Below are 15943 nucleotides of genomic sequence, written 5' to 3' on the forward strand. Positions count from 1 at the left end.
TGATTTTTGTAGTATGTTGTCATACCCCTCTTTATTTAGCTAAAATAAAATAGTTGGAATTCTTAGTAACACATGGCTGAAAATAATATGATTCATATCCTAACCTGGATACTTTCAATTTTAGTTTTTGTTAGACCTCTACTATTTAAAATAAAAGCATTGATAACTTGCCTTTAACCTTATTGAAGATTAACGTTAGAAGTGACAATACGTGTTCATTGGATTTTGTAAACCACATGATGTTGAGATGTGTATCTTATACATTTATTATGAAAATTATGAATGTATATGAACGCTCCAAGCTCTAAAAATAAGGTGCCAGTATACCTCAGTAAATTATCATTAGTTCTTAGTACTACAAACTAAGTTAAGGGGAATTGAATTCAATTAAAACTTAATAGTGACACAATTAAAGATTTTCAAGTTCATCAGCAATGCCATCGTCACCTAAATAAAGGAAGGAATATGTCCCCTGAAGAAGGTTAGTGAGTAAAAGGCCTCGTACTGCTTTGGATCTTGTGTGTGCCATGGGACAGGGAAGTCATTTTTCCTAGGAAGATGAACTGAAAAGGCTGAGTTGATGGTAAGCAGGTGCTGAAAGGCACTTAAATGCAGAATAAACTCAGTTTAGTGTTTCCCAGCCACTTGTGTGTGAAATTTTATACTATCTTTTGGTTCAGATTTTATTTTGACTCTTTGGGAAATTTTATCCTTCCAGATTTAATAGCTTTGATAATAGGTGGGTAATACGGCATATGACAGAGAAAGGGCAAAACTCAAAATGCCAATGGAAGTTTGAAGGCGAAACGTCTAATTCATATGCTATCGTAATCAGTATACATTTATTTCTCTTATGCACAGTGGGCATATAATTAATATTTCCATAAATGAAAAACTACAATGAAAATTTAAATTTGTTGTTCTCTTGGACCTTAGTCCTTGACCGACTTATGCTCATTCTGTAGATAATTTCATTCAAACCCACAGCTTTAAATAAATGGCTCTCATATCTAAGGAATCTAAAATTACATCTCCAGCTCCACCGTTTCCCCTGCATTCAAGATTTGTGTATTGAACTTGAACATGTAGTAGGCATCTCAACTGTAAGGTACAGAAAGTAGCGTTGAGTCCCATGAAGCAGAATAAAGCAAGGTGGGAGGTGGGGAGCGACAAAGGGATGGGTGCATTGATGGAGTGGTCAGGGAAGGCCTCTCTGACATCTGGTGAGAGACCTGAATGAAGTGAGACTATTGAGGGAAGAACATTCAGGATGACAGTAACAAACACTGCAAAACCCCTGAGGTGTGAACAGGTTTGGCATGTTTAAGGATCCATTTATGTGGATTGCGAATTGCAAATTCCAGTTATGTAACCAGCGGGGAATGAGAGTTGGAAAGTGTACAGACTTGTGGCGTATTGATTTCAAGTATATAGTAAGAGGTTTATGCAGACCTTGTATTTTTGATTAATTGAATGTCCTTTTGGATTAATATGTTCTTTGTGTTCGGTATGGAGCTCGATTTCCGAGTGGATGATTTGGAGAACAGTTATTTATTTCAGACTTGGGTAAGCGTTGAGTAGTCAACTCGTATTAAAATGGCCACATAGAGCAGCACCATAAGTGAAAATTAATATTTAATGTGTAATCAGGTTTTGGGTCTTGTGTGTGTGTTTGTGTTGTTTTTTGCAGAAAGTATTAATGAAGCTTAGAAAACCTAGAATCACAGCTACAATTTGGTCCTCAGGAAAAATTATTTGCACTGGAGCAACAAGGTAAACTTTCCTTGGACTTTTAATGTTTCCTTTGTACAAGGGGAGGACGTTTTCCTGGACTTAAAATCATGTGTGAAGTTTGTCATGTTTGTCAGTATAAAGTTTATTTCCTGTGTGACTGATAATCTTTTCGTCTCCTTAAAACTGTAGTGAAGAAGAAGCAAAATTTGGTGCCAGACGTTTAGCCCGCAGTCTGCAGAAACTAGGTTTTCAGGTAATGTTTTCAAAAAAACATCCAAACTGCAAATATGAAAGGATTTAGTTTGTAAAGGTAAACTTTTTAATTTAATAGACTGAAGAGATCACACAAAAACTTCCTCACGATTGGCCTTTTTCTTACTGTCCTTCAGTACAAAAATTACGCAGTGAACTTACCCACGTGAGTCCTTGCAAGGATCCTGGCTTTTTCACTGCCCCCTTTCTCAGAGAGGCTTGTTACCTTACACGTGACCTGCCTTTTCAGCTCTTCAGGTTGTTCACTCCTCACACACACACCAAGTCATGTTTTTGATGACCTCAAGAGTAGTTTGTCAGGATGATGAGTAGGGAGTAGGGCCCTACGTTCAAAAAGTTGAAGCGCATTTGTTTTTATTTATAGATAGCTATCACGTAAATTATAAAGAAGAAAAAAGATACTAGAATGGAACTTGCCTAGATCTATACATTTTATGGCTAAGAGTGAACAGTGTTCCTACATTTTATGGCTAGTGACAGCATTACCATTATAACAGGAAATTGTGATTATTTAAAAATATGCAGAACTGACTGAATCTGTGCTTGAGAAATAACAGCACTTGCTGGTGTAAGTTGAAAAGGATTCACATGAATAACTAATACTAAGTATACACCTGTGTGTAAGAACTCAGAAAAGGCTGCATTTTGTAAAATCAATCAGCTGTATTAAAAATGACATGAATCCTGGGGCACCTGGGTGGCTCAGTCGGTTAAGTGTCCGGCTCTTGACTTCGGCTCAGCTCATGGTTGATGGGTTTGAGCCCCACATCGTGCTCTCTGCTGTCAGTGTAGAGCCCGCTTCAGATCCTCTGTCTCCTGCCCCTCCCTGACTTGCGCTGTCTCAAAAATAAACATTTAAAAAAAAATAGCATAAATCCAAAACAAAATGCACAGTGTTTGAAAACGGACATTGTAAGATTGGCCTGCTGTGTTAAATCCACACTTTAGTCCACAGAAAGTACATACTGGTTGGTGGGCTCTTACTTGTAAAGTGACCATCACTGGGAGGTTAACTTTATCAGATACCATTTTATGGAGGCATACATTTGGTAAAATTGCTCTGTAGTATGGACTTGTTATGTCACTTGCAAATGATGAGTAAACGAAAGAAAAATAAAGATGTGCTGTGGTCTCTGAAGAGATGGGCCCAGGCTGTGTGGAATTCAAATGAGCAGTTGTGGGAAGTTGAGTTTCTCTGTGTCTTCCTCAGTCTTCCCTGAGGTGGAAGATACTAGAAAGGTGCCGGAGTACTGATGGTGGGAGAGGGGGAGGGTTGGTGCTTAAGGAAAGTGGCAGTATTGAGAGTCGTGACTGATGGTGGGGCCACTTTGGACAGCGTAGTGACTTTCATCAGCTGCCTTGTGCAGGTACTCAGATGGAAGATAGTTAACCCAGAATTGTGGTTTTACTGGGAACGTTTCAAAAGATAATAAACTGCTCCATTCAAGTTATTGGTAGGAGTGGCTGAAGTTACTTTTCAGCCTTGGACCTTGTCTTATTATAACATTAGACATGTTGAGAAAAATCCCAGTCAAAAACACCACTTTCTCACTCTACCCTCCCGAAAGAAAACGTCTAACTAAACTCACAGAAAGGTCATTTTACCTTACTCCTATAAGCAAAAGTCTGACCTTTCAGAGCTCAGTGTACACGCAGTACTCAGTATTGACTCAGCGTATACTCAGTATTTACTTATTTAAGTGGCAGCTTCCATTTTGACTCTTGAGAAGGATAACTCTGCTTTAATTTTTATAATCACTATTCTTTCTCCTGTCCCAGCAGATTAAATATCCCACTTAAAGTTTAAAAAAATACAACATAAGATTCAAAAGGCCCAGATGTTTTAATCTTGCAAATCTCTCAAGTTCTATGTAATTTTTTGATGAAGTTTTTGACCTTTTTCTTTAATTACAGTGGGCCCTTGAACAACACAGGTTTGAACTGTGCGGATCCACTTAAGTACAGATGTTTTTTGATAAATATATTACAGTGCCATATATGTATTCTCTCTTCCTTATGACTTTCTTAATAACATTTTCTTTTCTCTAGCTTTATTGTAAGAATACAGTATATAATATGTATACAAAATATGTGTTAATCGACTGTTTATGTTATGGGTAAGGCTTCCAGTCAATCGTAGGCTATTAGTAGTTGAGTTTGAGGAGTCAGAAGTTATGCGTGGAATTTTGACTGGCAGGGGCACTAATCCCTGCATTGTTCAAGGGTCACCTGTATGGTAGTAAGAAGTCACCGAAAACTAAATCAGTTCGTCAGGTGTTGTTTTTCTTTCTAGTTTGTTCTGACTTTTTTTTTTTTTTTTTTTTAACGTTTATTTATTTTTGAGACAGAGAGCGACAGACCATGAATGGGGGAGGGTCAGAGAGAGAGGGAGACACAGAATCTGAAACAAGCTCCAGGCTCTGAGCTGCCAGCACAGAGCCCGACGCGGGACTCGAACTCACAGATCGCGAGATCATGACCTGAGCCGAAGTCGGCCGCTCAACCGACTGAGCCACCCAGGCGCCCCTTGTTCTTACTTTTAAGGATTGAAACAGTTATTTATAGTTTCCCTGATGAACAATTTCTATTTTCTGCTGAGCAATTTTTTTGTTGCAAAATAATTCATTGAGTTGTACTTCTCTCCTGAAGGTAATATTTACAGATTTTAAGGTCGTTAACGTTTTGGCGGTGTGTAATATGCCATTTGAAATCCGTTTGCCAGAATTCACAAAGAACAATAGACCTCATGCCAGGTAGGTCTTCGAAGAATCAGGACAACTTACCAAATTTGTAATTGTTTGTCAGCCTATAAATATTTATATTAATTGTGTTTTGTTTTTTTTTTTTTTTGTACAGTTATGAACCTGAACTTCATCCTGCTGTGTGCTATCGGATAAAATCTCTAAGAGCTACGTTACAGATTTTTTCAACGGGAAGTATCACAGTAACAGGTATTTTATGATACTGAAAGCAAGCGTATGGCCAATTATGGTTTGAATGAAGTGCTTATATCCAAATACAAATATTGTCTCATTGTCCCCCTTCAGTCACTTCTGCCCTTCAAAGGGAACCAGTCTCCTGACTTTTGAAACTGTAGTTTCGTTTTCCCTGCTTTTTCTACTAGTTTTAAGTCTTACACATACTATTTTGGGTCAGTGTTCTTTCATTCATTATTATCTAGTGAGATTCATTCGTATTATTCCATGTAGTTGTAGATTCATGACCTAAGCCAAAATCAAGAGTCAGACGCTTAACCCACTGAGCCACACAGGCACCCTAAGAGAAATCCACTTCATAAACTTCATAGAGGTTTTACATAAGCAAAATACTCATATATCACTGGTGCCTATTTATCACGTCTTATGTGTATTTTGTTATGTATCTTCTGAGTCCTAAGTATTTGGAAGGGGTGGTTTCAAAGACCAGGCATAGATGTCAAAGGATCACATTAGCACACAGGATGGTTTTTAAAAGTACTGTGCGTATAAATTGTACGGAGACATCACTTGAGAGTTAGGCCCAACCTTTGACTAAATTGGATTCAGGAAAATTTCTTTGGTGTCCTTGAATTTTTCTTTTTATTCCTTTAGTCCTTAAGAGAAAATACACGTTACCAACACCTTTAGACTCTGAACAAGTAAGTTTTAGTTTTGACTCATTCTATGGGCTTTCACATCTTCCTTGGAGACTTTTAAAACCTACTGCCAGGGTCATGCCGAAATCTTAAAATGGAGTGTGGGGGAACAAATCCATTTGTTCCCTCCTTTCAACTGCCTCTTCCTACATTTTGGAGCCTAGGCCTCTGCAGAGCCACAAAATCTGTTGAGAAGTCCCCATTAAGTGTAGAGTTTATGATGCATAGGTAAAATCTACATTTGAGTTAATAGGTAACTAAACAACATCACAAACTGAAGACAGTTAGGTTGATTAGTATACGCTATATATTTACATCTGGAACATCCTATGAAATGTTAACAATTCAGTGAACAGATACTGAGTGGTTCCCATAGGCAAAGCACTATCCTATGTGGGGGAAGGGAGAGGAATCAGGAAAGAGCAGACCCTGATAACACGTGGTCAGTACCTTCAGAGAGTTCACAGTGGGTACAATATGTGTGTTTTTAAGATCTTTCGAAAGAGTTAAGTGTACGTTAGTGAAACCATTTTTATTAAAATGTTTTATGAAAATATTTGGTCTTTTTTTATGTTTCCTTTTATCTATTCAAGTGGAATATTAAATTTTTTAAAAACTAGTTATTCCTAGCATTATATGGATTAATTCATATGTAGCGTCACCTCATTCCCGTGTGTGTGTGTGTGTGTGTGTGTGTGTGTGTGTGTGCACGCGCGTGCGTGCACGTGCACGCTTCCCTATTTACTGAGTGAACTGTGAGGATGAATGGCCAGGTTAGTAATAAACGTGGGGGTGGGTAGTGAGTACTAATCTGCGGGGCGTTTTAGACCAGTTAGCTAGTCACAGCCCTCTGATTTCCCAGAACTTTGGAAGCAGGCTTGTTGTACTTTACTGGGTTCCTCAGCACTCCTGTGAGCCTCAGAGGCGGCCTAACCAAAGCCAGACTACAGCGACCAAAAGGATAGTGCCCAAAATGTCTACTCCCGTTTATCATTCCTTCCTTTAATCAGTATCTCACATCGCTTCTTATTCTCCTTCACGGCAGTCTGTGTGTGGTTTTTATGTACACTGTCTTCACCCTGGGGCCCGAAAACAAGACGAATCACATCATTTGTGTTTCAGATTGCCTTTAATTGTTCAGAGAGGATTTTATTCTCTTGGTTTTTGCTGTGACTGTCTGACTATGTAAAGTGTAGATCTTTTTAAAAACAACCCCGTATATTTTCAGTTCTGGGAAATCCGCGTTCCTGGCGCTCTTCTCACCCCTTCCTCTCTCTGTTGTGTTTGGTACAGGGCCCAACGTAAAGGCTGTTGCTACCGCTGTGGAACAGATTTACCCGTTTGTGTTTGAAAGCAGGAAAGAAATTTTATAATTCATCGCTTAATTGGTTAGAATCCCTAACTGAGCACCTTTTAAAACCTGCTGCACATTGGACTCAAAACAAAAGGAAAACTGGACCAACAGTAATTGAGGAAATAGACTCTTTTATTCATTCACGGCTACAGTGTAAGCTCCAGGCCCTTTGGATTTTATTTCAGACCTTGCTGTAATATAAAAAGGAAGTTTACAAGACATGACATTGCTGCTTTTACAAAAGGACATTCTATTTATTTTCGCAGTAATTCTCATGTCCCCGTAAGCAGAGCTGTCACAGTGTGCACTACCTTAAATTGTTCTGTTGTTGTCATTAGTTTTTTCCAGTTTGAGCTAATGTGTTTTATTTGTGAATAGTCTTTTACATTTTTGTATGCTGAATATGGGCACCAAAGAACCTGTAAAAGTTATCTTTTTCAATTGAATGTGCACAAATAAAAGTTTGGAAAAGATCTCTCTTCATATCCATTCTGTAACTTTTATTCCCCATTTTCTATTTTAACAAAAATTGTATTCACAATTCTTTTTTCTTTTTGATCTATGCAAGCTTAGACTTTTGCTAAAAGTGTGTTGGCTTCTTTTTGAAGTGTATTTTGTAAATATATATATGCCACGTGTGTATAGTATCTTTTAATGCTCTGTTACCAAATATCAAATAGGCAATTTTTTCTTGCAGATTAGAAATAAAAATATGTGTATAAATTCTAGGGAATGAACCGGAGTAGAACTTTATAGATTAAGCATAATGTTTTATGTTGCTAATTTAATATGATAGAGAATGTTAAATATCTTTTAAAAGTTACAGAATTGTAGTTTTAAAAAGCAAAACCTCTTACCTATGAGATGGATGTGAGAAAGAAGCTGTGATGGGTTGTACCTCGTATGTACTTCTGTGATTCTGGTAAGACTCAACTCTAGTTGTAGGAAAGTAGTAATCTGAGGTTGGCGTTCGAGGCTATACTAAGAGTCTTGTCAGAAGTTGATACGTTGTGCTGTTTTAACAAGAAGTGCCCACAAGCTGCCTCTGTGCCACAGTATAATTATAATATAGTTCAACTTGAACTTGAAAGCCATTTTGCAAGACATGTCTTTCCCCTTGCTGTGTCTTATTCAATGCAGCCGAAGAGTGACTGCCTATCCAGTATTTGGGATTGCTCCTCTTAAAATGACAATAAATGTGCATGTGTGAAACATTGGCTCTCTGGCTCACCCGCGTGAGCCCTGGGATGGTGGTGTGCGAAGCAGGCTGCAGTTGCGCTCCACCCCTGGGGTGAGGAATTCAGTAGAACCAACAATAATTTCAACTGGAAGTGAAGTTGAGTGGAGAGTGCAATTAGCTTCTCAGTAGAAACTTACTAGAGACAGTATTCCAACACAATCCCCCACTAAAACCTGAATTTCCAAAACGTTTTGAAAGCTTCGTGAGAAATGGCTGCGTCCTAACCTCCATATTCGAGTCCATTTTCCTCACCATCTCATAAAGTCTCCCAAACCTCACTTACATCCTGCCCTGAACAACACACGTTATTTTATATTTATTTTTATCTTCTTTCCTCTCGATGCCTTTCCCTACTGTGCCTCTCACTCTTAATGGCGGGGGGGGCGGGGGGGCAAAGGCTAACTTTTATATTTTCTTTCTTGTGAAAGACTTGTGATTTTCAAACTTCCGTGCACCCTCTCTCTTTCTCTCTCTCTCTCTTTTTTTTTACATTGTGTTTATTTGCTTCACATTAAGAGCCAATAGGATAGGTAGACCTCATAAAACACAGAGGATACCATTCCGTGAAGAAGTTACAGGTTCCGGGCAGACTATTTTAAAAATTGAGATTTTCCACTTAGCTTTAATTAACAGTAACAAGTGACCTGTTTTGTAACGTTCCCCCAAAAAAGAAATGTAGGAAAGGGGGGGGGGGGGACATGATTATATGGCCAATGTGCGGATCCAGATGTTGTAATATTTTCAGCATTCGAGTGACTTGAAAAGTGGGTAGATCAGTAGCGCATCAAAACGCTTTCTCAGAAAAGAGGAAGAAAGACAATCTAACCAGTTTAGGTTTCAGGGCTGCTGTGTGAGCGTCACCTGGCAAAATGTCCTGGCTGACCCACTAAACTTAAAGCTGGGAAGAATGAGCATGTCTGAGGTCTTCTGCTGGCTCTTCACAAGTGCTGTAAATTTTTTGATAAATAAAAACTGTGACTATATACATACACATTGTAAGTATTCCCCCTTTTTTATTTTTGAAAACCAAAAAAAGCTCTGATTGGGGGCATGTTGGGTAAAAGTTGGTTCGAAGACAGAATTATTTAGTCACGGACTCAGGGTAATAAAAGAAACGTGTAAGAGTGTTTAAGGTACCGAAGTTGAAATCACCAGTGATAAACCACCTAAGTTTATGAACAATTTCCTACCCATTTATGATGTATGGCTAAAACAAATTGCTAATGTATACGTAGTGCTCAGACTTTGAAGGGAACATGTAACAGTTTTGTTAAATATCTCACAATCTGGGATGTTTGGCAAAGAAAAATTCGTATCAATTCCCTGTCTTGATTAAAAAAAAAAAATCTCAGCATCTAATTCCACTGAAGATTCATAATAAATTTCTTAAATTGATCCTCTAGAACATACTTTTCCTTTTTCCAAAAAAAAAAAAAAAAAAACCACCCAACACATGCTCTAACTTGCATAGGAAATGTGCTGTGGTAGAAGGAAGATCTCAAGTCTCCCTCATAACTTTCCCTGCCAATTTTCATTATGTAATTCGTTTCAGAATCAGGACTTTTAGTCATTCTCCTGAGTCTCTGCTAGTACAGTTTCCCTATTATACAGATTTGTAGTCTTTCCATTTTGTTATAGGGAAATGACTAGGTCATATACCCTTCTGTCAAACTGGGGCAGTTTGGTTGGGGCCAGTAGGAAAATCCCAACCTAAACAACAAAGGGTTTTGGCTCTTAGGATTCTCTTTTCTTCAGGCCAAACATACTTGGTTACTCTTTTTCAAGTTAGGTTATTCGTGCCTTAAGTCTTTGTGTGCCTCCCATAGCTTATAATAGTAACTTAATGGGTTACTCCTGAAGTGGGTCAAGATTCTTTATTGTAGGTTCTCTGTCATCATATCCAAATTGGTAAAATGCCCCACCAAGTCCTAATATTCAACTGGAGAAATACAGAGGAAAGCAATTCATTGTTGTGGTAAAAACTCAAGCTTCTGGTATAGCTGGTGACCTCTGTTTCATCATAGAGAAGAACATAGTGAAGGAGTTGTCCTGATGTCCTATGTCTGCAGTCATCTGAAAGTCAGCATCAATTATAGCCAGTATGCCATGACCTGAGGTAGTGATATTCCTGAGGAGTGCAAAGAATTGCAGGAAACTATGGATCGCTATTAAGTCATGAAAGCCTTACAAGGAGAGAGTTTTATAAGCTTGACTGCATAACCCAAACCTAATTGATTATAGAGATTTGGATAAATAACCTAACGGCCTGACTCCTTTTCTCATGTTTTACTAACAGCTACTACTAAGTATATATGGTCCCAGGATTTGGAAATTGCCTTTTCTATTCATATATATTTTTTTAAATGGATGGAAAAGTGTTTGTTTTTCTTAACTATGGCAGAATTGCTTCTTTTAATATGTGATAATACATAAAATTTATAAAGGTATTTTGCATTACACTGTTGTTCATAATTCATAGAATAAGCTGCATAATCTTTGTACTTGTTGAAATATAATTAGGAATTATCACTGAAATCCTAGCCAGGATCCTATCCTAATCTAAAACCTAGGTGCAACTGTCCACATTGTGTCCTGATTCTTTTTTACAGAAGACCCAGTGTAAGTACTGTCGTAGTGGGCAAAAAAAAACCCCTGTAAGCTCGTGTTCAGGCCACTTACGTGTCCGGATAATAAAGCTGCGACTGGCCTCCGTACGTACATACCTTAAGGCAGAAGTTGATCGTATTACTAGTTCATAGTTTTTCAAAGGCTGCTATGTGAAAAGGGTGGGAAGTATTGAACCAGCCAGTATTTTTCACCTAGTATCCTACTCAGAGTAAGAGATCACTTGGGATCTTGCACCCCATTTACACTTCGAGAGGTGGACATGAAAGGTTGTCCTTATCATTTCAGGGCGTCCCTCTAAAACTAGCTCCGTGACCCTAAGAAAACATGGGAGTGGCCAATAGGTGTTGGTACAAAGACACCCTTCTAATTTGTCAACACTTGTAAGGTTTGAGGCCATTAGATCTCTGGAGAAAGCCACCTTGCTCGTCCCCTACCACACAGCTTTTTACACTCCAAGAGCTGCTCTTGGGGGTTTTCTTTTTTGAAGCTGTTTTGGCACTAATTCCTCTTGATGATGACTCATAAAACAAATGTTGTTTTTCACAAAGTTCCTGAAAGAGAAAGAGGCACTAATGAAAATGTCGTTCTTAATTTATAGTACTGGGGTGGGGGGGGGTGGGGAGGAGGCGCAGGCTTTTTTTTTTTTTTTTTTTTTTTAAACCACCTGGGGCCTCTCGTGTTTTAGCTAAGCAAAAAAGACATTTTCATTGGAAAGCCCTGACGTATCCTGACATTCAGTACCCCACAGAACTTGTGTCGATTTCATGCAAAGGGTAAAATGGGGAGGGTGACTTCTCCGAACACAATCAAGGCATTCCTACCAGCAGAGTTCAAGGACAGTATTACACAGAACTAATGGAGATAACGTCCCAGATCCTAGTTTGTCTCCATTTCTCGAACCCAATTAACATGCCTGTTTGTATATCTACATTGTCTGCCTTCTGCATTATCCCCTTGCTCCTGCAGTAATCATTTTTTTCCTACAGGATTATTCCCATTATGGGATTATTTCCCATAAAAATATGCCCTAGTATTTTACGCTCATTTAAAAGTGAAACAAAGGGATGCCTGGGTGGCTCAGTCGATTGAGCATCCGACTTCGGCTCAGGTCGCCATCTCACGGGTCGTGAGTTCAAGCCCTGCATCAGGCTCTCTCCTGTCAGCGCAGAGCCTGCTCTAGATCCTCTGTCTCTGCCCCTCCTCCCCCTTCTCTCTCTCCAAAATCTACATTAAAAAATAATAATAAAAAAAATAAAGCCACCTTTGAACCTCCTCTTTCAAAGATCTTTTCCTGTAATTTAGCCAGTTACTTAAGTGGCTACTATGCACCTAGTACTACGCTAGATACTGAGGATAGCGTGGATATAGAGTCCTGCTTTCAAGGAGCTTACATTTTAATAAGGGAGACAGGCACATAAGCACCTGATTTCAAGTAGTGAAAGTGCTAATGAGAAAAGTAAACGGAAAGAAAAAAAAGAAGGAAAATAGTTGGGAGAGAGGCGACTATATCCCGCTGGCATCGCTCCCAAGAGGTGACATGTGATCAGAAACTGTAACGAGAAGGTAAATATGTGAAGCATTAGAAGCACTGTGTTTTCAGAAAGATCAGAGCATGGTGAGTACACGAACGACAAGACGGGAGGTAGGTGGCAGCCACAGTAAGAAGTTTGCATTTTATCTGAAATGTAATTTGCACCATGGCATTTTGAGCTGAGGAATGACATTTGTAAAAGATCAAGCTGACTGCCCCATGGAGGGCAGACTGTAGAGGGCCAGGGCTGGAAGACCAGTGTGGAGGTTAGTGTAGTCCAGGAACTCCGAATGGTACTGGCTCAAAGTGTCAGATTCATGTATGTCATGCCGACAGATTTAACGAGAATTAGTGACAGTATGGTTGTGGAGCATAGTGATTATCGTGGATGAATCCTAAGCGTCTGGCCTGAGGAGCCCCTCCCGACTACCCCCAGGCAGAAGGCTTATGGAGGAGGGTGTGTGCATTTGGGTGAGTGGGTCTGAGAACCAAGAGTTCTGTGTAGGTCATGTCAAGCTAGAGACGCCTATTAGACATTCCAACCAAAGATGTTAAGTAAGCAGTTAGATTTGGAAATTTGAAAGTCAGGTCAAAGGTCAAAACCTGGAGATCGTAGACATTTGGGAGTCCTCACTTTTTGGATGGCTTATAATGCCTTAGGGATAGGTCTAAGAAGTAGACGTAGGTATAGATCTAAGGACTGAATCCTGGGCGCTACTGGGTTTTTTATTTTTTATTTTTTCTAATCTTTATTTTTGAGAGAGAGGGAGACACAGAGTCTGAAGCAGGCTCCGGGCTCTGAGCTGTCAGCACAGAGCCTGATGTGGGGCTCAAACTCACAGTTCGTGAGTTCATGACCTGAGCCCGAAGTTGGACGCTCAACCGACTGAGCCACCCGGGTGCCCCTTGGGCACTACTGTTTTTAAAGGTATACAGGAGGAGGGGGAGAGGGAGGAAGCAAAGGAGACCACGAAGTGACTAATGAGGTAGGAGGAAAATCAGCAAAGAGTGGTATTCTGGAAGACAAGTGAAAACAAGTGTTTGCAGATAGGGAGCATGAGGAACCGGGCAAGTGCTTCTGGGAAGTCGAGTAACGGGGACTGAGAACTGTCCCCATGTTTGATAACTTGGAAGTCCTAAGTAGCCTTCGGAGTAAGAACATGAGCAAGTCTGAGTGGAGTAAGTTCAAGAAAGAATGGAAGGTGAGGACACAAAGACAATGCAGAGTACAGTAAAACCTTGGTTGGCGAGCATAATTCGTTCCAGAACGTGCTTGTAATACAAAGCACTTGCATGTCAGTGCGAATTTCAAGAACCATTGGCTCAGTTGTGATCACGTGACATTCGGTGTCACATACCACTCGTATTGCAAGACATCGCTTGGATATCAAGTTAAAATGTATTAGAAATGTTTGCTTGTCTTGCACAACTCTCGCAGAACAAGTCACTCGCCATATAAGGTTTTACTGTACTTGAGAACTGAAAAGTAGGCAGGGAAGGGGTGGGTTCCTGGAGGAAGGAGGTATATTGTTTATGACCTCTAGGGAGGTATATTGTTTATGACGGTAAATACTGCAGCTCTGTGTGTGTGTGTGTGTGTGTGTGTGTGTGATGATAACCTCACAGAAGGGGGAAGTTGATGACAGCACATAAAGGGAAGAGCTGGCATAGATGGATATGGGCATAGATGTAGGTAGTTTAGTGGATGGCATGCAGGATGAGTTGGTCTCTCTATTTCTGTTTTGTCAGCGAACTGAAAAGGCAAGATCGTCGGCAGAGAGGAAGTGGGAAGGGTACTCAAGGCTTGAGGAAAGAGTATAGAGTGTAAGGTAATCCTCTTGGAGAGGAGGGAAGTCAACTCTCTGGGCCACGTGGGTTGTAGGACTCGCCCGAAGACCTACTTGAGATTTATGTTCATAAATCTAAAATCAGTCTTGTCAACACGGTTGTGTGTTTTCTTCAGCCATGCTGCGCCCCTTGGGTGCAGGGATAACATAAGAAATGGTTTCGTCAGAGTTGGGTTTTCCCGAAATGATGGAGGAAGCGAAGGCAGGGAAAAGGCGGTGGTGGTCCATGAAGTCTGAGCAGGGGAAGCCGATGGCTACTCAGTGGATTCCAGGCCCTGGTGTGGCGCGGATTTGTTGCGGTGCTGGTACTTGGGAAAGTGAGCTGGGGCGCAGAGGGGTCACAGGGCGAGGGGTAATGACAGTCCGTGATACGACCATCCTGTTTGCTCCCCTTCTGAGCAAAATGACAGAAGGGCTGTAGCTGATTCCCTCACTTCGTGAACTTCTGTCCCATCTCAAGCCTCAAACCTTCTGTCCTGTCACTCCACTGAGACTGTGCCTGACAAGCCTGTGGTCACCTTACTCTTTGTACTTGACCTCTCAGCAGCTTTTGGCACCATCTGGTCCCATCTTCCTAGAACACTTTTTTTTTTTTTTTGGCTTCAGTGATCCCATGGTCTCCTGGCTTTCCCCCAAACTCACTATCAGCTCCTTTTCAGTCTTTTTGGATACTCCGTCTCCTCTGTTGGATCTCTAAATGTCGGGTTAACCTAGGGCTTGGTTCTGGACTTCCTTCCCTTCTCTCGGCTCTTTGACTAGATTCCATCCGGTTCCACAACTTAAATGCCATCTACAAACTACATACCAGCCCAATCTGACCCTGTCCCTGAGTGTCTTTCAGACTTATTATATATCGCACAGCTGGCTAATAATATATCTCCCCGATGCCTAATGGTCATCTCAAAATGAATATATCGAAAATAGTACTCTGGACTCTCTGCATCCCCGAAACCTAGTCCCCCTTGTGGCTACCCTATCTTACCATCCATGTAGTTTCTCAAGCTAAACATTTAGGTGTCATCCTGACTACTTCATTGCCTTACTCTTATATCCAATTCATTCATTCATTCATTCATTCATTCATTCAATAACTTTAGCTGAGATCAATTAGCCAGTGAGGCTGATAAAGAAGTTCTCTAAGAAATAAACCTTAGGGCACAAAAACTTTAAAATAGTGGGAAGATACAACGGAACCAGTAGAGGGTGCTGACAGGAGACAACCGGGGGGGGGGGGGGGTCCTCGAAGGCAGTGAAGCCAACTATTTCAGGAAGAAGGGCATGCTCACCTCGGTCCAATTCTGGGAATGGTCACCACGCTAGCCATTAAGATGAGGAAGGAGAATTGACCACTGGCTTTAGCATTGTAGGGGGTAACTGGGATGCTAAAAACAGCAATTTCTGTAGAACGGTGGCCATAAAAGTCTTACTGGAGCAGGTTCATAAGAGAATGGGAAAAGAGGAACTGACAATGAATATGCTAGAATTTGCTATAAATGGTAGCAGAAAAACAGCAAAAGCCAAAGAGAAAAATGGAATCAAGGCCATTTTTTTTTTTTTTTTAGATGGGGAAAAATTGCACAGGGTTTCCCTGCTGGTGAGCAGTTGAGATAAAGGGAGAGGTAAAATGGGCATGATGCATGGGTGAGCAGAGAGAACTGTCAGAGAATGTCCTGGAAAAGGCATGGGGGGAGAACATGAAGTG

General features: G+C 40.4%; 2 protein-coding genes across 10 annotated transcripts in view; one reads left to right on the top strand and one right to left on the bottom strand.

Annotated features, from left to right (window-relative positions):
• TBPL1 (TATA-box binding protein like 1) overlaps positions 1-7478 on the top strand; it is a 35829-nt gene extending 28351 nt beyond the window's left edge. For all 8 annotated transcript variants that reach the window (XM_078447339.2, XM_060616715.3, XM_060616711.3 and 5 more), the window contains 5 exons: positions 1691-1773; positions 1924-1987; positions 4657-4760; positions 4864-4958; positions 6935-7478. In XM_078447339.2, coding sequence (XP_078303465.1) covers positions 1691-1773; positions 1924-1987; positions 4657-4760; positions 4864-4958; positions 6935-7014 — 426 coding nt within the window. In that variant the 3' untranslated portion in view covers positions 7015-7478. The remainder of the gene's footprint in view (positions 1-1690; positions 1774-1923; positions 1988-4656; positions 4761-4863; positions 4959-6934) is intronic.
• A 1898-nt stretch (positions 7479-9376) lies between these two features.
• SLC2A12 (solute carrier family 2 member 12) overlaps positions 9377-15943 on the bottom strand; it is a 58437-nt gene continuing 51870 nt past the window's right edge. For both annotated transcript variants that reach the window (XM_060616708.3, XM_060616707.3), the window contains one exon: positions 9377-11414. In XM_060616708.3, the coding sequence (XP_060472691.2) occupies positions 11309-11414 (106 nt within the window). In that variant the 3' untranslated portion in view covers positions 9377-11308. The remainder of the gene's footprint in view (positions 11415-15943) is intronic.

Source organism: Panthera onca, chromosome B2 (assembly GCF_046562875.1).
Source record: "Panthera onca isolate mPanOnc1 chromosome B2, mPanOnc1 haplotype 2, whole genome shotgun sequence".
NCBI lineage: Eukaryota > Metazoa > Chordata > Mammalia > Carnivora > Felidae > Panthera > Panthera onca.